This window comes from Trifolium pratense, linkage group LG7, assembly GCF_020283565.1.
Source record: "Trifolium pratense cultivar HEN17-A07 linkage group LG7, ARS_RC_1.1, whole genome shotgun sequence".
Classification (NCBI taxonomy): domain Eukaryota; kingdom Viridiplantae; phylum Streptophyta; class Magnoliopsida; order Fabales; family Fabaceae; genus Trifolium; species Trifolium pratense.
Window position 1 is genome coordinate 32,927,380 of NC_060065.1, and position 20,206 is coordinate 32,947,585.

Genomic DNA, 20,206 nt, shown 5'->3' on the forward strand with positions numbered 1-20,206 from the left:
TTACCATTGTTCTTTTTCTATTTTTTTTAACCAAATATTATATCCTTTCTGATTTTTTTTATCTTTTGATTTACTTTCTAATAAATTATTATTTCATGTTACCAAGTGACGAGCGGCAACGCCGCGACTCCCGTGCGGACGCACGGGTGTCCTGCTAGTTAAATGCATAAATTCTGAGACAAATTTTCCTTTTTGGATTTGGATTCTTAACATATCTTTAACCATTGCCTCGAGACATTAATTAGCATTTTTCTTTAAAATATTCTTTTTTATTTTGGTTGCAATCCTTTAAAATATTTTTAATATGTACTCCCTCCGATTCTTAATATAAGAGAAGATTTAATTTTTTAGGTTCATTGACTTTCTAATATATTTAGTCTATATTATAGGCTGAATACATTAAAAACTCAATAAATCTAAAAAACAAATTTTCTCTTATATTAAGGATCGGAGGCAATTAAGACAAATGTTTTTTTTTTTACTAAATACTTAAGACAAATGTTAATGACCGATATTTATAACACCACCGACTAACATCAACATACAGATATTTAGCAATTTATTGATCATCGAAGTGTTTACATAAAAATAATTGAAACAAGAAAATTAAAAACAAAAGAGAGAGCTTAGTTGGAGAAAAGAAAATATGAGCAATTAGAAAAAAAATATTAATAAAGTGCACAATACATGTTTTTTGATAACTCATTTTTTTCCTTTCCTTATTTATAGAGATTTAGTTTTAATTATTTATCTACTAATTATATGTAATTATTTAATATAATAATGAGTTGTAATTATGTAATTGGTTGTGCCTAATCATTAATGCTTAGGTGATAACTCACCTAAGAATTTCTCGGTACTATATATGGTTAAACCAAATCAATATATCCACTACAAGTCTACATCTCTCCTAACGAGTTCAGGTTCCCTCTATTTGTTAATATCTCCATTTAGTCCGTTGAATACATGGATGGGTGCCATGTGTAAAAGAAATATCTAATGGCTGACATAATGTCCCAAAATATGAAAAGAAAATACTGTAGCACCTCACTCTTCTTTCTTCTTATGCATAAAAATTGAACAAAGCTGTTACAACTATAAATCTCCTTCTTCCTCTCATCATCGCTCGACCTCAATCACCATTTCCGTCAGTTCCGGTGCCGTTGGCCGCCATCGTCAAAGTGTCATAGTCACTCCTCTATATCTGTTCTGTCGCCAATCGTGGCCAATTTCTCCGCCGCCGCCATGACAAACCAACTCAGTTTCGATAAAACAAATACAGAGGAAATTCGGTACCTCAGTAACAAGAAGAACAAGCTAACTGGTTCTTCAAATTGTAGAAGCTTAGAATGGCAGAACCTTAAAAGTTCAAAACATTTTTTTTAATTATAGTCTCAAATTGAATCCTAAAATTGATTGAATCCTAAAATTTATTATAGATTTACAGTACCACCAAAAGATCTTCACTTTCGGTCAAACAATCTTGAGTTTGAATCAAACTGAAAAAGAAAAATATGGCAACGGCAAACGGTGCTGTAACGGAAGAAGAGGGGTGACGGTGCCAAGTCGAGCAGAGACTACGGTGAGGAAAGCAAACTGAATCATACTTTTTAATATTTATTCTCAACCCTTGGATAATTGTTTGCCACGTGTCATACATCCACGAGTTAAATGGAGTAAATGGAGGATACCTGGACTCTCAGCTAACATCATAAAATTCAACAGATACAAAAAATACAATCAAGCATTAAATAAATATTTTTTGGAAGAAAAATAAAAGAGGTTTGACTATGACCAATATTTAATTACTTGTTCATTTTCAACCAAAGTTTGACCAAGTTGGCAACTTTATCTTCTTTTTTTTATGACGTTTCACCAAGTTTACCAAATGTCAAAATTCACAACAAATAATTTATTTATTTTGACTCAACAAATAAAATAAAAAACAAAAAAAAAGTTTAAATATAGCTAATTCATCTAAATGCCATCCATAATGTGATAAGAACAATGCACTTGGTGCGGAGTCATCACGATATATCAGTAACTAATTTGTCACTGTTAAAAAATAATTGTTACTATGTGGGGTCACAATATTAACTCTCTTTTTTGTTTTTTTCTTTGCATTCAATTCAATAACCTTATATTATCCCCGAAAAATACACATAGACAACACTTTTGTTCTCTGCATGAACAAAAAAAAAAACGCATCATTTCAATCTGATTCAGACAAGCTTTAAGATTTATCATCAAATTATCAAATTTGTGTTGTATTTGATTTTGAAGGTAGAAAAAGATGGCTGAAGGGGGTCATCAATTAGCTGATAAAACAGAGTTTACAGAATGTTGGCGAAGAACAACTGAATCACCTTATATTATGCGTCTTGCTTTGTCTGCTGGTATTGGTGGTCTTCTTTTTGGTTATGATACAGGTTAGTACTTAGTAAAACCATTTCACAACGTTAATTTCTTCGATGCTGAAAGGATTAACGGTGCAGTTTGTTTGTCCGTTTTACTTTTAACCTATGTTTGATAGCACGGTGGATAGATATATCAGAATCACTGTGATTCACAGTGATTTTGCAGAAACTAAGGTGGATCAACATACCCACCGTAATATCAAACATACACGGTTAATCACAGTTGTACTTTCAACCTTCGTTTGGTATTAGGGTATGTCAAATTACAGTCATCCACCGTGATTTTGTAGAAGCTATGGTGGATTATTACCGTAATTCTGGCATACTCGCTGTAATGCCTGTTGGGGAGTCCGGGGGAGCTCAGGAGAAACAATGGATCAATGCTCCAGGACCACACAAGAGAGGGAGACGCCACATCCCAACCCAAAAACGTTAAGGTGTTAGGTTAATGGGTCATCTCTCTTATAAATCCAACATTTTTCCCACACATAGTCGATGTGGGACTTAAACACTCACAATTGAAACTCAACAATGCCAAACATAAGCTTGTTACCATGTAATTATCGTGAATATATATATTCGATTAATATATTTTGAGAGACACAAATTTTGTTGGTGTTGTTGCATGTCATAATAATTGAATTCTTTGATGTGTAGGTGTGATTTCTGGTGCTTTGTTATATATCCGTGATGACTTTGAACAAGTTGATAAGAAAACATGGCTTCAGGTGATTTTTTTGTACTATAGTACTTTGTTTTTTGTTTCTTAGTTTTGGATTGGAACTGGTTTGGGTGGGACCCATTTGGGGGTCACTGCAAAAGTCAAGTGGGTGAGATCAGAAAGTTTATGTTTTGAAACTTTACCAATGGAATTTTACTAATGTGATTGTGGAGAATCCATGTGTATTTTTGTTTTTAACTGTTGACTTTTGATGGAGACAAATGTGATTTTGACAAGAAATTGTTCTCAGATAAAATTGGTTTAATTTGCCTTTAAAATTGTTCTTATTGGGAGCTAAAATTTGGAATTTTTGTATTGAGTATTGATTTTTATTATCAAATTTATTGTTGAACCCCTTATACTGAACATAGTCAAAATCGATAATAGTTGAACTGAACAAACCCCAAGTTGTGATTCATATGCATTTCGAGGGAAATGAATTCTATGTGTATTTGGTTCTGAGATGGCAATAAGTATTTTGAATGAATTGATTCTGTAAAATTGACTATGGTTAAAGCATTGTTTGTTTTCACATTTGTGTCATGCATCTGCCCAACTCTCCGATTTCTTGCTTTGCATAAAAGAAAACGATTGAGGGGCATAGGGAAATAAGAACTATTAGTGCATCAGGTTACGAAACATATGCTATAAGTGTGTTGAACAAAATCGATTGTAGAGACAAAAGCTACAAGTTCTAGCTTCATGTTGGAATCAATTTTGGAGGCAATTTTGCATAAACACAATCGCACATGTTATTAATTAGACGAACATAGTGAAGTCATACTCTAGATCTTCATCCGACATCTCTGGACTTTGTGACTCGGATTCTCCTTGATGCAGGCGCATCTGAGTTCAATTTCAAGATGGTTGAGTGGTTGACATGACTGTTTTGTTATGCAGGAAACCATTGTTAGTATGGCTGTTGCCGGAGCTATATTTGGTGCTGCATTTGGAGGATACATGAATGACAAAATGGGAAGAAAGAAAACTATTATGATGGCTGATGTGGTGTTCACATTAGGTGCATTAGTTATGGCTGCTGCTCCTTTTCCTTGGGTTATCATTATTGGAAGAGTTTTAGTTGGTTTAGGAGTTGGTGTTGCATCCATGACTGCTCCTCTATATATCTCCGAAGTTTCGCCTGCTAAGATTAGAGGAGCATTAGTAAGTACCAATGGTTTACTTATTACCGGTGGTCAATTCCTCTCTTACCTCGTCAATTTGGCATTTACCAAGGTATGTTCTATGTTACCAAGGTTATTGAAGTTCATAACATAACACTTGAATGAGATTTTTGTTTATGTATGTCATCAATTTGATTTGTTTTAGGCACCTGGAACCTGGCGTTGGATGCTTGGAGTTGCAGCGATTCCCGCTATAGTGCAGTTCATATTAATGTTGTCCCTCCCCGAGTCACCTAGATGGCTCTACAGACAGGTAATCCAAAGTGTCGCCGTGTCATGTATATACAGTTTTGTCAACTTGTGCTGCTACATAGCCCCATAGCGGTGCTATAGCATAGCGGAATTTGAACAAATCAGTATTATTCAGTGATATGTTTTTTAGTACAAAATGTTGTTAAATAGCAGCGGTACAGCATTGTTGCATAGAGGAATTCCGCTATTTTCCACAATCGCAATTCACAAAACTGTTATCAACCATGCCAATGAAAAATTGCTTCAATGTAACAAGATCATTGTTTCAATATGATTGTTGTTTAACTAAGTCGGCTATGATTTGATGTCAATCTTATGTTTCATACAATCTCTTGAAGGATTTTAGTTAACGCTTCTTGTATTGCTCATCTGTAAATAATATTTGTGTATATATTGCGACTAAATTCTTAGCTATTTACAAGAGTCTTTATATTACATTGAGCTTAACTTCGTGTCTAAATTGTGAAGGATCAATACAAATATAATAGAAATTGTTTTCTTTTCCCTCAGAGCAAGCAAGAGGAAGCAAAGGTTATTCTGTCAAAAATTTATCGCCCTGAGGAAGTTGACGACGAGATGAAAGCCATGCATGAATCCGTCGAAGCCGAGAAGGCAGAAGAAGGCTTAATCGGCCAAACTCTCGGACAAAAGCTAAAGGGTGCCTGGTCTAATGATGTAGTTCGAAGAGGGCTCTACGCAGGTATCACTGTCCAAGTTGTTCAACAATTTGTCGGTATTAATACAGTCATGTATTACAGCCCAACCATAGTTCAGTTTGCTGGAATCGCCTCCAACTCCACAGCACTTGCACTTTCCTTGGTTACTTCTGGTCTAAATGCTTTTGGAACTATATTGAGCATGATTTTGATTGATAGATTCGGAAGGAGAAAGTTGATGCTCGTTTCCTTGGTCGGCATCTTTGTTTCGCTTGTAATATTAAGTGTTACATTCAACCAAGCAGCTCACCATGCCCCTCCACTCAGTTATAAAGATTCCCTTAGCTTTGGTGGGAATTCTACATGCAAGGCTTATACATCTGCACCAAATTTCTCGTCGTGGAATTGTATGCAATGTTTGCATGAAGAATGTGCCTTTTGTGCCAGTAGCGAGAATGAAGTAAGTTCTACTACATTATATTCTTCTACTCTTTTTTTTTTTTTTTTTTTTTTTCTTTCAATAAGTTTTGGTGAGTTCGGTCCAGAAGGCTTTCCAGGGTCACGACAGAACTCAAGAGTCACAGAACGTTGACTAGCTCTTGTAGTCTCGTCATATAGTTTTTAATGCCATTCTCTCTTTTCTGTCATACAGTTTCTTCCGGGAGCGTGCTTGGCAGCAGAAAAGAATGTCAGAGGCATGTGTCGTGCAGATAATCGTGTATGGTTTTCCCAAGGTTGTCCAAGCAGAATTGGAATCCTTGCAGTTATAATCCTTGGATTCTACATCATAGCATATGCTCCTGGAATTGGAACCGTACCTTGGGTTCTAAACTCCGAGATTTATCCATTAAGGTTCCGAGGACTAGGTGGAGGTATAGCAGCAGTTTTCAACTGGTGTGCTAATCTAATCGTGAGTGAGTCATTCTTAAGCATGATAAAGGCTCTAGGAACTTCTGGAACATTCCTCCTATTCGCAGGATTCTCTTTGATTGGCCTTGTAGCCATTTATTTGTTAGTGCCGGAAACCAAAGGTCTTCAATTCGAAGAGGTTGAGAAATTGCTTCAGAAAGGATTTAGACCTTTCCCGTTCAACAGTAAAAAGGATGTCAGCAAAGGGAAGGAAGTAATGGAAGATGTAGCGTGATCGTTATGTGTTTCTGTTTAAGACAAAACATGTTGTGTTTGGATTAACGACAGAAATATGTTGCAATAAATACCAACTATGTATCAATAATGATTTCAATTTTCAAAAAATGGACATTATTATGAATACAATGAGGTTATTTTGTATACAAGTGTAAGAATATTTTACACATGTTGGTATCAATTGAAAGGAGGAGGTTTGTGGACGTTGTTTTAAACATCCAAGATGAAGTTGTAGTAGAACCTATTGGTTGATGATTGTCTGGTTAATTTGTTCCATGCTTATCTAATTATTCTTTGTCTGCTCTCTACATTTCCTCTTGGGTTTTTATTTGATTTCTTTTTCACAAACTTGCATACTAGTGATGATGTTATTAAGTCATAATCTCATTTGCTTTTACTCAATTTGTTAATCTTTCTTTTAATCTTGATAAAGCAACATTTAGACTCAAAACTTTGCTGACTATTTTTCTTTACAGAATCATGACTAACATTATTACATGGTACTGGTGCATAGAATCATGTCGTTGTTGTGATTCTGATATTAGTGTAAAGTGTCGGTTAAAGTTTCGCATTGAATGGTTAACAAAAGAAAATTTTCTCAGTTTGATGAAAAATTTGATGTTGAGCAATGTATAAAAGAAAAGATCCATAAACGCAATGGTATCTATGAATCAGGAAATGGTGTTTCAATCTCATCATTTTGAGCTAAAAATGGTATCTATGGATTTTGAGCTAAAAAATGGTATCTATGAATCAGGAAATGGTGTTACTTGTTCTTCAATTTCTTCAAGAAGAGAATAAGAAGGAAATATTTCACCATATTCTCCCCGTTAAGAAATCGAAGAACGAGTAACATCATTTCTTGGTTTATAGATTCCATTTTTCTAGCTCAAAGTGATGAGATCAAAAGACTCTCAAGAGTGAAAAAATGATATTTTTTCGATCACTCAACTGAAAAAGTTGATAAATCTTGCTTGCTCAGTATTTTTTTTTTGTGGCTTATAGGAAATAAAATCGGAGAGGAAAAAGAAGATGATGAAGAACACGGTAAAATTGCATATAAAAATTTCAACAGTTCCTCGGTAAACATGAAGAACATAATAAATGTTGCACATAGAAATTTCAACATCCTTTATTATGTTCTTCATGATCTTAGCATGTTCGAGTACGTGGTATTCAATTCACCTGGGAACTCTTGCTCTAAACCTAATGTATTGATCCAACTCCGGTAAGAATCTCCCAAGTGCCAAGTCCTAACTGTTGCTATGTTCATCAAGAAGGACTCGTCTTGTTTTCAATTGTTATGTAGCAATTTTCCCTTAAAGTAATCTGTTGTGTAACCAATGCATGTAATCATTCAAGAATTAGTTGATCATTATTGGTATTTGGCTGCAAGATTTTTGTCATTGCAAATTGCTAGTTGCGCTTAATTACATGAAAGTATGTAATATTTTTTTAAAAAAGTGATTCCTATTGGATACAATAACTCCACATGAAGTAGGTCATAAGAACCTCGCACATCTTGTATCCTATACTAAACTCATGATTAATTGATGTACAATTATGCACCGCGGAAAATGGCAGGACGAGGTGGTGGTGATAAGGGGAGATACCTACGATTGATAGGGAGGTGGGCCTAGAGACGAGGGTGCTAATAATGGTAACCCTATCGCACCGCAATATCGGTGTAATTTTTAATCACTGTGTATGGCCGTATTTTAACAACATCAGACAATTTCAACTATGTTTGTTCAAAACTTTTCACCAAAATTTGAAATGTATGAATCTCAAATTCCAATTTGTGCCAAATCCAATGAATTTTTTTAACCTTATAACTATTTATTTCACATCGCAACAGCCGTAATGCACGTTGCAACTACCTCAACGACCACATCCGCAATGACTGTAACTGCTACCGCTTCCGTAACCACAGTCCACAATTTAAAACCATGGTGACCATCATGTTCACTGGAAAGGTTTGGTTTGGAGAAGAGCAACATGGTGAATCGAAGGTTGTGAATGCTCAAAGAAGTGTAGCCAATGAAAACTTTTTCAACCACATAGGTTGAATTCATTGTTGCAACTTGAATCATAAATTACCAAAGAAGTTAAAGGAGATTCTAAAACTAGAGAATTCAAAATTGAAGGCTCAATTGTGCGAATAGAGAACCAAAACAATAATGGTTTTGTTTGTATAGTAGAAACAAATATTTGCATGTATTAAATTACCAAAAGAGATATTAACCTAAATGAAAAAGTTATTTAATTGGGATAAAAGCATAGTATATCTCAAATGATAATTTTTTCTTATTACTCAAATAGTAATTTGAAAGCAACATTGAGTAGATCTTCTGCATAATTACTTGATAGGAAATAGCGTAATGAATAAGACGTGAGAATTCAACATCTTTCTTAAGTTATTGCATGTCCCAAGATGATTCATACTTTGCTTTAAGAAAGGTCACTACTATTTCACCAAACATATTGGCCTTTTGATGATCACAAGCAATCAACCTAATAATAGTGTATGTAATAAATAATAAAAAACCATATGCTATAAAAAAGCAAAATAGGAGACCACCGACACCTGATTATGGTTTTAATTCAAAACTTAGGATATGAAAATGCAATGAAACCATCCAAACAAACGGCAGGACAAGACACACCTGCTCTGCCAGCTAACTGATGATTATTATAAGCGACAAGAAGATTTGAAAGGGAAAAAGAAAATACTATAGTTCACCAATATGCTATGTAAGATACAAAATAATGATAAAATGTGTAGTGGAATTAAACTCAAGGACAAGGTGGGGCTTTGATTAGCCATTACAGATGTAACTTATACCCTCATTTGGTAGCATGCAGCGGGTTAAATGGTTCTGAAGAAAGAACATGCATCTCAAGGGACCCACATTATGATAATCCAATTTATATTACTAATAATTCATTAATATATCATCAACATGTCCTAATCTCCCCTTAATGATAATTTTACATACATTCTTACTAAAACCAAACATATCTCTTCATTTGATTTAAGATCTTCTACTAAGATACATGCAATATCTGATCTTTCAGTAGCATGACAAACTCTAAATTTCAAGGACAGTCTTAACTTAGAATATTAATATTCGAAAAGTTTTCTAAAGATTCTTGTCTATTTTAGAATTCTGACAATTTTCAGTTGTGTAGGAAAAGTTTAGATATCACAATCAGCATCGTCCCTACTACACAGAACTCTCATGCCATACAAGTTGCTGGTTTACCTGCTTTTTCAAGAACACAAGAGTATATTCCATATTAAGACTGAAATTTCGTGACAAAGCATCAGTTATGGAATTCTCGTCATGAAAATATGGGATTTGGATTGCACGCAGGGCCGAGATATAAGTTTGATTAAATCTTCTTTATATTTGAACCGTCCCTGACTGCATGCATTCCGGGTCCGAAAATATGTGTCTGTTTGCTGAGAAACAGTTAAATTGTCAAAAACAGCACACTTCAGTTGAGAGTTACATACTTTCAGTTCAAAACAGATGAAGCTGACTAACTGGCTTACAGTTATGCTTGCATTCATCAGTATAAAATACACAAAACTCAAGCTCCAATTTAACTAAAAGGAACTATGGAGTATGGAGAAAGAAATAATCCAAATAGGCCACTAGCTCCGCACTTTCACAACAAGTGGGAAGATAAAACATACAATGATGAAATCAGAAACCCTTTTCCCAAAACTAGGGTTGTCTATACGAAAGAAATTTAAAAACCTAATCAGCCCAAAACTCGAAGACAACCATGCTTGTGTTTGGTACTGCGTTGGGCAAACATGCACCGTGCATGCAGTTGAAGTAATACATAGCTTCGAAGCTAACGTACAGTGAGGCCGAGGATTCGGTGAAAGCCAAACCCATGCCATGGAACTCGAGGAAACACAACAAATTGATACAAGGGAAAGCAGAATACCAAACCTAGCTATATTCATGCATCTAAAGGTCAGTCTATAGTCTTTTAGATTGCTAACTTCTTCTAACTTCAATAAACATTCTTCCAAGAATGTTTGCCACACTGTACAAACCAGGCAAACCATTATATATACAATAATCAATTACATTGTATAATTACCTTCCTAACTAATAACCCAAATTCGCAATTACTTCATTAAGAAGTCGAAGTTGATGCTTCTTGTCTTGATTCTCTCAAGTATCGAAGAAGCGTCTCAGCCTGCAAGACAAAACAGAGGAGTTAATGAATTAATTGAAAACCAAAAGTCAGAAATGCAGATCCTTGTTTTCCACAAAAATCCCCAAATACAACGATAGATAAGAAATCAACAACACCCATCATCGAAAACTAATTTAATCACAAGCATAACAATGCCTAAAGAAAGAATCAAAGATTAATGACTCCAACTTCTAATTCAGTGACTCAAAACAAACCAACATTGGCTAATAATGTAATAAGAAATACCCTTTTCTTGCCAATGTAAATTACAGCTATTCAATGTGTGTAATATATATACATGAAAGGAAAAACAGAACATAGTCAAAAGATTTCAACATATATCCATAAGAGGAAAAACAGAACAAGTCAATACATTTTTCAACATTAGAATAAAGAATCAAATACTCAAAGTCAAGATATCTGAAGTAACAAAGTTGTCATAATATTAATAAACAAATATCCATATGAAGAAATCTTTGGATTCCTACAGTATGAAGCAAAGTACAGAGATTGAAATTTCAAATTTGTAGTGAGTGAAGTTTCTACCTTATGCTTAGCTCGAGGAGTTCCATTCTGGGAAAGAGCTACAAGTGGAGGAATTCCACCTTCTCTAACAAGTAACCCTCTATTTGTAACACTCTCAGCACAAAGCTGAAGAAGTGTTAAAACCGCAAATTCCTTTCCTTTCACAGACCCATCTTCAATGGCTTCAACAAGAGCAGCTATTCCACCTTCTTCAACAATAGCTTCCTTTCCTTCTTCAATTCCTGCCAAGCTATTCAACACCACCATTGCTTTCTCCATCATACCATTCCCTTGCTCAGCAACAAGCTCAACCAACGGCTTCACCACACCGGCAGTAACGGCTCTCTCCTTATTCTGCTTAACAGAACAAAGCTTGTACAGTGTCGTTAAAGCATCCTTTTTCCCTCTGTTTGAACCGTTTAGCAGAAGCGAAACAAGAGGCGGAATCGCGCCAGAAGCTCCAATTGAGCTCTTGTTTTCTTCCACTAAAGCTAAGCTCAAAAGTGCACAAGCTGCGTTCTGTTTCGAAGTCTCTGTCCCTGTTTTCAACACATAAATCAACGATTTCACTGCTCCGGCATTGAATATCAGTTTCTTGTTATCTTCGTGAAGTGAAAGATTCAAAAGTGCTGTTACTGCATGTTCTTGCGTCCATGGATCACTGCATCGAAGCAGAGGAACAAGAAAAGGTACAGCTCCGGATTCACAAATCAGAACTCTATTATCAGCACGATTCTTAGCTAACAACCTCAGTTTCGCCGCCGCGGAACGCTTCACGGCAACTGAAGAAGATTGTAGACCGTCGATGCAAAGCTTCACCGTCGGTTGAAGATCCTCCGGCGAAATACTCTCAATAATCTCAGTTGAGAAATTCTCTCTCTGCAAAAACCCCATGCAAGGCTCCGGCTCAACTTCAACCATACCATCACATCCACCGTCATTCTTCAGATTACATTCCGGCGACGGTAACGTCGCCAACCGCTGAAGCTCACCGGAGATATCACTACTACAAGCAGAATATTCACTGAAAACTTGAGATAAATCAAGAAGCTCCTGCTCAGTTGCAGAGGATTTCCCGGATTTGTTATTCCGGGAAGCAAGTTCACCGAGACGGAGGTCGACGACGGAATCGGTTAAATTTTCCGATACACACGTGGATCTCTCAGTAAACGTGCAACTACTATTATCTTCATCGAAGATACTGGATCTTCTTGTTCGCATGGATCTTCCGATGTTACGCTCCGATTTGGAGGAATGATACTGATAGGTTCGTGGCAACGGAAAACGATTCGAATTCGAACGTGATTCTTCAAGAGAAACCATTCTTGAAGCTTCAAATTTCACAAATTTGGGAATTAGGGTTTGTAATTTGATTCCGATTTTAAGAAAGTTTGAAAAGTTTCATTTCAGTGAGTGAAGAAGAAAGAAGAAGAAGATGAAGAATAATAGTAACTGTTTTTTTTTTTTTTTTTTTAAATTTTAATTATTTTAATTTATGTGATTTATGTGAATTGAAATTTAAAGGCTGGTTTTTGCTGTGAGTGTTGTAGTGGCTTTGGTATCATGGGGGATGATAGAGTGACTTGGGGGTGACATTTGTAGAAATGACAGGCGGTGGTGATAAGGTGGGACCGGTTTTTGTAGACAGAATCGACGGTCAGAGATTTGTTGGTAGGTGAATGGATTGAGGTGATGGTAGTAGTAATAGGATTTTTTTTATGTGGGGTTGTCGTCGACGTATGTATAAACCGTCGTCGTTTTGTTCGACTTTATTGAAGTTGAATATGTGTGGTGGAAATGACTGAAGTGTCCTTGTAAGTTTTTGTGTGTGGGGACGTAGTAATAGTATGGGAAGGAGCTGTAGGAAATGGTTCAATTACAGTTGTCACAAAGAGTGTACAAATGGATGGATAAATGACACGTGTTGCACTCATTGGGTAAATAATGTCTGCGCTATTTCATGTGTGTGCTAACCGTGTTTGTTTTTAACCAGTCGGAAAAGTGTGTATATAGGAGAGTTTTTTTCGGTGTGGGTTGTTCGATTTTGAATATAAAAGTCATCCAAACTGTGAGATAGAAATGCATGCGACTCTATTTGATTAGGTTTGAAGTAAATGCAATTTTTTCGATTTTCAATTTAGATTGGTTCGATTTACACTTTTACTTTTATATTGGTTCGGATATGAACATTTTTTGTGTAAGAGATTTGTTAAGAGTGTTTAGAGTAACAATATACTCCCACCGGCATTAATTATAAGCAAATGTCATTTTTTAGATACATTGAATAACTAATGTATCTAGTCTACTTTTTAGATTAAATACATTAGTTATTCAATATATCTAAAAAGTGAAATTTATTTATAATTAAGGTCGGAAGAAGTAATAATATAATCTTACGTTGTCTTAAAAGTGTGTCAAGTTGATGCAACAAACAATAATGATGCAAGGGTTTTTAGATGAAAAAAGCTGAATGAAAAATTGTTGTGAGTTGAAAGTTTTACGTTAGATGAGAAATGAATGTTAAACAATATATAACTAAGAGAATCCATAAATTTAATTTCTTAATATTTTGATTAGAGATGTAGTTTTTATCCACTTGTGGGGTTACTTTTGATCTAATATGAATCTTCTTTTAACTCTCCTCATAACATAACATGTATTTATATGCCCATAAAGAGGTATTTACATTGGCGAGAATTAAATCCGAACATTTATGATGTATAAATTAACTCATTATCAACTAACCAAAATTCATGAACATTTTTACTAACTACTACTACTCTGTCCCAAAATATAAGGGAAAATTGGTCAAAGAAAGTTGATGTATTTGGTTAAAAATTTGGACTAGATACATTAATTTTAGTTGACCAATTTTCCCTTATATTTTGGGACGGAGGGAGTACAGTGTACTACTAGAGGGCATTTAATACGTTGAAAAATTAGGGATTTGACAACTTTTTTTTGCACCCGGTTTGATTTTAAAATTGGTCATTGAAATACAAGACAAAACACGTAGCAAGAGAATGAAAAATAAAATAAGAGTTTGTGTGTCTCATTGACATTAACTCTCGTGTTTTCAAAATAAGGGAGTCCCGATAACTTAAAATTCGACCACGAAGTAAATAAAATATAGTCAATAATTATTCTCATCTTGAATCAAACTTGAATTCCCCTACACAATTTATTCTAAGAAAAACTTAGCTCAATGTTAATTCATTTATGTCTTATATTGTACTATAGTTATGTTGAGTAATGAGTACTCATTGTTGTGTTTTGTGAATCATTATTGAATTATTTGATCTAACCTTCAAATTACATCTGTCCATATAATCTCCACACGTGCGTAGTGTGCTCTCTTTTCTGGTGGTCCATATAGTAAGCCAATGTATGTATGGCCAAAAACACAAGACAATATTACAAGGACAAATGATAATAGTGGTGGATACTAGTCAAAAAAATTCTCAAAAAAAATAATGTAGCGGTCAAATAAAAGTGATTAATGCAGGACTACTTAACTATAGTAAATGAAAATCACCAAACACGTGTAAAATATTAGTACTAATACTTCTATTAAGTCAGTGTCAAATTTCAATATGCACTAAGCCATGCACTAATATTCAACTACAAATGCAATTTTTCATCCCAAATTTGGTGGAAGCTCTTGTAAGTCGTTGGTTTTGTGGTGATAAAACCTAATTATAATACAATTGAATTTATAAAATTGAAGTTATAAAAAAAAAAGTATACATAGTGTTTTGGATTGGGTCTAATGTTCAATATGCGGGGATCTTGCTCGTCCAAGTGCCAAGCTCGGCCCAACACGACGAAGGCCCAAGGTCGTGCCTCTCAACTCAACGGCCACAGAAGCTAACCTTCCGTAATATCCGACATCAAAATAATTGATATTTACTACTAATCATATCAATATTGTCAATTAAGTTAAGATTTATCGATAGACTTGACCTTTTTTATTTACATCAAAAGAGAAGATAAATGAAGATTGAGAGGATCCAAGTCCTAATCGGTATGAAAAACGGGGAGGTGATAATAGTTTAATATACAGCTTGGTTTACACAATTTTATAGACATGCAAATTATTTTAATTTTATACACCATCACTAAAACATATTAAATATTATTGAGTCTATCTTTTATGGATACAAATCTAGTAAATAATACAAATCATTTCCATATTCACTAATTAAAGCAATATTTTATTTCTAATGTCATGTTCGGACGTAGCATTCTAAGTTGTTTACAAATAATAATAGTCTGACATAGATTGATCTAGAATATAGAATTCGTTCATATTTTGCCGCAGTTTTGTTTTTAGGCACAGTTTGATTGTTTTCACAACAAATTACAACTATTAGATTATATGAGATATGAGATTATACTCAAAATAAGAAATGAGAATGCAAATTAATTCATTGCCTACGGTCGACAAACGTAAATTAGATACTCTATACACATAACTGTAAAAATTTCTCGAGTCTTGTAAAACTTAATTATAGATGATAAATTTTTCTTACGACTTTTAACCCTCCTACATGTCTAAACCAAAAATCAAATATAAGATTTTAATTAAGTTAGAAGAAACTCGTACCCAATAATCTTGAAAAATTAATTTAAATTTAAAACGCGATACAAACTCAATGTTCACAAGACAACTCCTTGCTGATATAAAAGATGATTTTTAATGTCATCAACAGTGCAACTTAGCACTTCACATTGATAATTTTATGTACATTATATATACTATACTATGTGTTTTTTTTTTGTAAGAGCACTACAAGAAAAAACGTGATTTGCTACCATTAATTTGCTACAAATAGTGTTTCTAGTTAATTTCAAGTATATTAACAACCATTTGACTGAAATTAATCTTATATTACTTTTTTAACAAATCACAGTATTATTATTATTATTTTATTTATTTTTTACTATTCTTTTTTATTGCTACTATTAATTTGTTGACTGTCAAAAAAACAAAATCTCAGAACACGTATCGTGAAACCCCTCTCTCCTTCGATCTTGCTCCGCCGCGATCTTGCTCCGATCTAACTCTCCCTCTGATTTTGCTCCGATCTCACTTTCCGTCCGATCTTGCTCTTGATCCTCGAACATATATCACTCCAACATAGACTCGATCCTCTCGCGATTGTTATTCTTAGTTGAAATTTGATGTTGTGCTCGTTTCAGATTACTTCTGCGTAAGTTAAATTTCAAAACTCTAATTCAGATTATTTCTTTAGCATTGTTTATGCTTCTTTTCTCCGATTTAGTTTGTGTTCACTAATTGAGCTCCTGATTTGATTTGAATGCTGTGAATTTGTGTTTATTTTGCATATTAGGCTTAAATTCATTAGGTTTTGCACAAATTGAATTCATTAGGTTTTGCACAAATTGAATTCAAGTTATTGAATTTGTTCACCAAATTTACTTTACTGTATGAAATTGAATTTCAAAACTCTAATTCAGATTATTTCTTTGGCATTTTTTATGCTTCTTTTCTCTGATTTAGTTTGTGTTCACTAATTGAACTCTGGATTTGATTTGAATGCTGTGAATTTGTGTTTATTTTGCATATTAGGCTTAAATATATTAGGTTTTGCACAAATTGAATTCAGGTTATTCAATTTGTTCACCAAATTTACTTTACTGTATGATATAGAATTAGATGATACTTATTTGATTGATTCTATAAGTCACATTTCAAATGACATGTATTTAGATGATACACGATTCTTATTCTTACTGACAAAATTTGTTGTGAGACAATAATTTCCTCTGTATATTGCTTGCTGACTTCTGATTGGGCAGAGCAATGAGTCGTTGTCCCCTTTATATGTTATCGTCCTTTTTCTAGTGTAGGTGATTTGTAAGTTAACCAATTAAACTTAATTTATAGATTATTCATATCAACCTTAGCAGCTTTGTCTTTTAATAAAAAATGAATTGATAGTTAGACTAAAGTCTTACATAGCTTAGAGGAATGTATGTCTTAGTATAAATATATTTGTGCAGTTATGACAGTATATATATAGCTATCCAATGTATAACTTTCAGCGTTCCAAATAACACTTCTTCTATCAAGTCTTCATTGCAATTGCAAACTACTTCATAGCTTTACTTATTTTGAAGGGATTATTTATCTTTGATGGATTGTATGGATAGTTTAAACATCAAATTATTAGACATGGTGAATTAGCATGAATTTATACATTGATGTTTCTCATTCTCTCTCTTTTCCATTTGCATATTTGTGGAACTTTTCCTAACTTGAGGTGGATAAAACAAACTTATTTAACCCTGATTAATATGCGGCCTATGTGTTTTCGTATTGTAGCTCTTAGGATGGAGTAGTGGATTCCAAGGTAGCATCTACACTTCGACCCTGTACTAAAGGTCTTTGGTTGTGGAGCTCACCTATTAAGAGGACTGCTCTTGATGGAATATTGTACAGTCTTCTGCTATTAGACATTGAAGGTATAAATGCTTATGTTCAAATGGTTAGCTTTTTCAGTTTTCTAAGTGTTTACGTATGCTTATTATCTTGAGTAGATGTAGGTTGTCTCTTTCTAAGAATTACTATATTGTCTTACTCTGCATTTTATTTTTACTACGCAGGGGACAAACAACACCCAGATATTTTAGGTATTAATAATACTAAATTAATTGCTCAAAAATCAAAATGAATGCCTCTAATCACAAATCACCATTCCTCTGACCAAACTTGACCTCAGTGGTCAAGTCCATGAATGGACTATCCAGATGCCGGTAAGTCCATGAACGGACTATCTGTTTTCACTCTCTTTCATCTTATATAGTCACGTTATTTGATCTGAAATTCTTTCTCCTTATATTGCAGGTTTGCTGAAACCATTATTTTGTATTATACACTTGGTCTATATGAACAGATTATACTAGTTTCTGCCCCATGTTTTGCTTTCAGTATCATCATTTTTATGTCATGTTCAACAGGCTGAACTTGCACGAATGAATGAAGACTTGGAACTCTTCAATAATGACACAAATCCACATTATTTCTTTATGAAGGTTGTTAGAATAAACATTTTTTACCCGATTTTTATTGTGATATCTGTTGAACTTATGAGTTATAGATTTTCTTTTTATGCATTCCAGAAAGAAGTCATTAAATCAAGAAACAAGGATCTCGTTCAACTTTTTGAATTTGGTGGTGTGAGACACTGTGACTTATGTGAAAGTGTGAAGTCCACAATATCACACAGCATTAGATTAACAACATTGGTGGAAATAAATTGTGTTTTACATCATTTGCATCATATCACATTGAAGCTGTTTTACTACTCACTTTGAAATGGAATTTTGCTAATTGTGATCTTGAATTGCTATTAGTATAAGTTCTTCATTTCACATTGAAGCTTTTTCTCTCACTGGTGATGTTATTTTCTTATATTTCATTTGTTGCCATTTTTCGTTTACAGGTGAAACATCCTGAGGTTGCAGAATTTCTTGGTTCGCGGATGTATGATTGTTTAATCAAATACAATGAAGTTCAGAGCTTATAGTTGAGACTGATTCTTTTAAAAAGGAGGAATTTTCATTCAAGAGTTTGTCCTCTAATACCATTTGATCATATACATATTAGTTTTTAATTGAATTGATAATTTCATAGCAGTTGAGAATTAACAATTTGAGATACACTGTCTTAGAAATAAGAGGATTCTTGAATAAGTATGTGTTTGATAGAACCAACTGCTATAGTGCTATATAACAAAAAAACCTATTAGAATTGAATGTTTTTCTTCATTCTTATGATTGAATTAATTGGTTACCTGTGATTTTTTTTCTATTAGCAGGTTGGATAATATGAGCCGATGCTTATGGAAGTTCATTTGCACCGTGTGATGTAAGAAACAAACAGGTAAGGTGCAAGTAACAAGAACATTGAGAACTTTGGTTCAGAAAATAAACAGTAGATGATTCAATGCATCTTTCTCATTAGTTTCCTTGCTAGCACAGGAGTAAATATTCTGTTGTATTAACTGCTTTTGTAATGTAATATTAATATTAATTGACCAAATGTAAAAAAATGAAGGAATGGTTATCTTATCGGAAGTTGAATAATTTATCTTTTCTTTAATCTGATAGCAAATGTTGAGATTTAAATTTAAAATTTATTCTGCTTGAATGTAGGTGAAGGTTGCTTTTGGTGCAGATGTTTATCCTGGTCTCCCGTATCTAGTGAGTGATCAGATAGCCTAAATTAAAATGTTCTACTGGGAACCATTAGGAGAAACCAACAGAAAAGAACTTGCTCTAATTGGTTTTACTAGAAAAGCCTTTTATTTTCCCTTTGTATCTTAGAAGGTCACTATTTTTATTGTGTTATACTGTCCTGTGAGGTTTACCTCCCTTTCAATCTTCAATATAATTCTTATGTGTTTAAATGCAAGGAAGCTGCTAACTTTGGGACTCCACAATGGCTTTGGCATAGCTAAAGAAACTGCAGTGCATAGAGCTACAATGAATCATCTTCCTATGCTTTCCCATCATCAACTACTTTACTGGCTACCATGTCTTTTATTTCAAGGTGAGAAAATCTTCTAGAACAGCCTCTATACAATACATAGATACTACTCTATGGATGGTATATTATCGTACTCCCATGAAATATGAATGGTTGCCTGAATCTTCCTTTCAACTATTTGGTAGCCTCCCTTCACAATGCAGTCTCAAGTAATGCCTTTATACTTTGCCATATAATCTGTTTTTTAATTGTATTTTCACTTGTAGGTTTTTATTTATGCATATGCATATTGAGATTGCACTATGAAGGTACTTTGCCATATAATCTGTTTTTTAATTGTATTTTTACTTGTAGGTTTTTATTTATACATGCATATTGCATTTTGTAGTGAAATTGAACTTGTTAGCTGCTACAGTACATCAGAGTTAGATAAGTAGTGGTTTCTTGAGTTACTGATCTTGTTGCCGAAATTCTAAAATTCTAAGTTCCTAGGTTTCTATAATATTAATATTATAAAGGAAATAAATTGTGTTTTGCATCATATCTGCTTGAATAGTTAATTACAATTT

General features: G+C 33.9%; 2 protein-coding genes and 1 long non-coding RNA gene across 12 annotated transcripts; 2 read left to right on the plus strand and 1 right to left on the minus strand.

Moving 5' to 3' along the window:
• Positions 1–2,145: 2,145 nt before the first annotated feature.
• On the plus strand, positions 2,146–6,682 carry LOC123898554 (inositol transporter 4). The gene is made up of 6 exons (XM_045949540.1): positions 2,146–2,429; positions 3,075–3,145; positions 4,039–4,374; positions 4,468–4,575; positions 5,085–5,690; positions 5,883–6,682. Exons 1-6 carry the CDS (start codon positions 2,294–2,296, stop codon positions 6,372–6,374), a joined length of 1,749 nt encoding a protein of 582 aa, XP_045805496.1. The 5' UTR covers positions 2,146–2,293; the 3' UTR covers positions 6,375–6,682.
• Positions 6,683–9,858: 3,176 nt separating this feature from the next.
• On the minus strand, positions 9,859–12,862 carry LOC123898555 (U-box domain-containing protein 4). The gene is made up of 2 exons (XM_045949541.1): positions 11,144–12,862; positions 9,859–10,597 (listed from the first exon to the last, which is right to left on the minus strand). The coding sequence occupies exons 1-2, from the start codon at positions 12,443–12,445 to the stop codon at positions 10,535–10,537; spliced, it is 1,365 nt and encodes a 454-aa protein (XP_045805497.1). The 5' UTR covers positions 12,446–12,862; the 3' UTR covers positions 9,859–10,534.
• A 3,042-nt stretch (positions 12,863–15,904) lies between these two features.
• Positions 15,905–19,700, plus strand: LOC123898557. Of its 10 annotated transcripts, none has more exons than XR_006805340.1 (8): positions 15,905–16,335; positions 17,472–17,611; positions 17,753–17,902; positions 17,994–18,181; positions 18,269–18,717; positions 18,967–19,031; positions 19,304–19,477; positions 19,564–19,700. It is a non-coding gene; the product is annotated as an uncharacterized LOC123898557 (long non-coding RNA). The 10 variants fall into 10 exon arrangements; XR_006805343.1 differs by having other exon boundaries at positions 19,568–19,700; XR_006805337.1 differs by having other exon boundaries at positions 19,304–19,351.
• Positions 19,701–20,206: the final 506 nt, after the last annotated feature.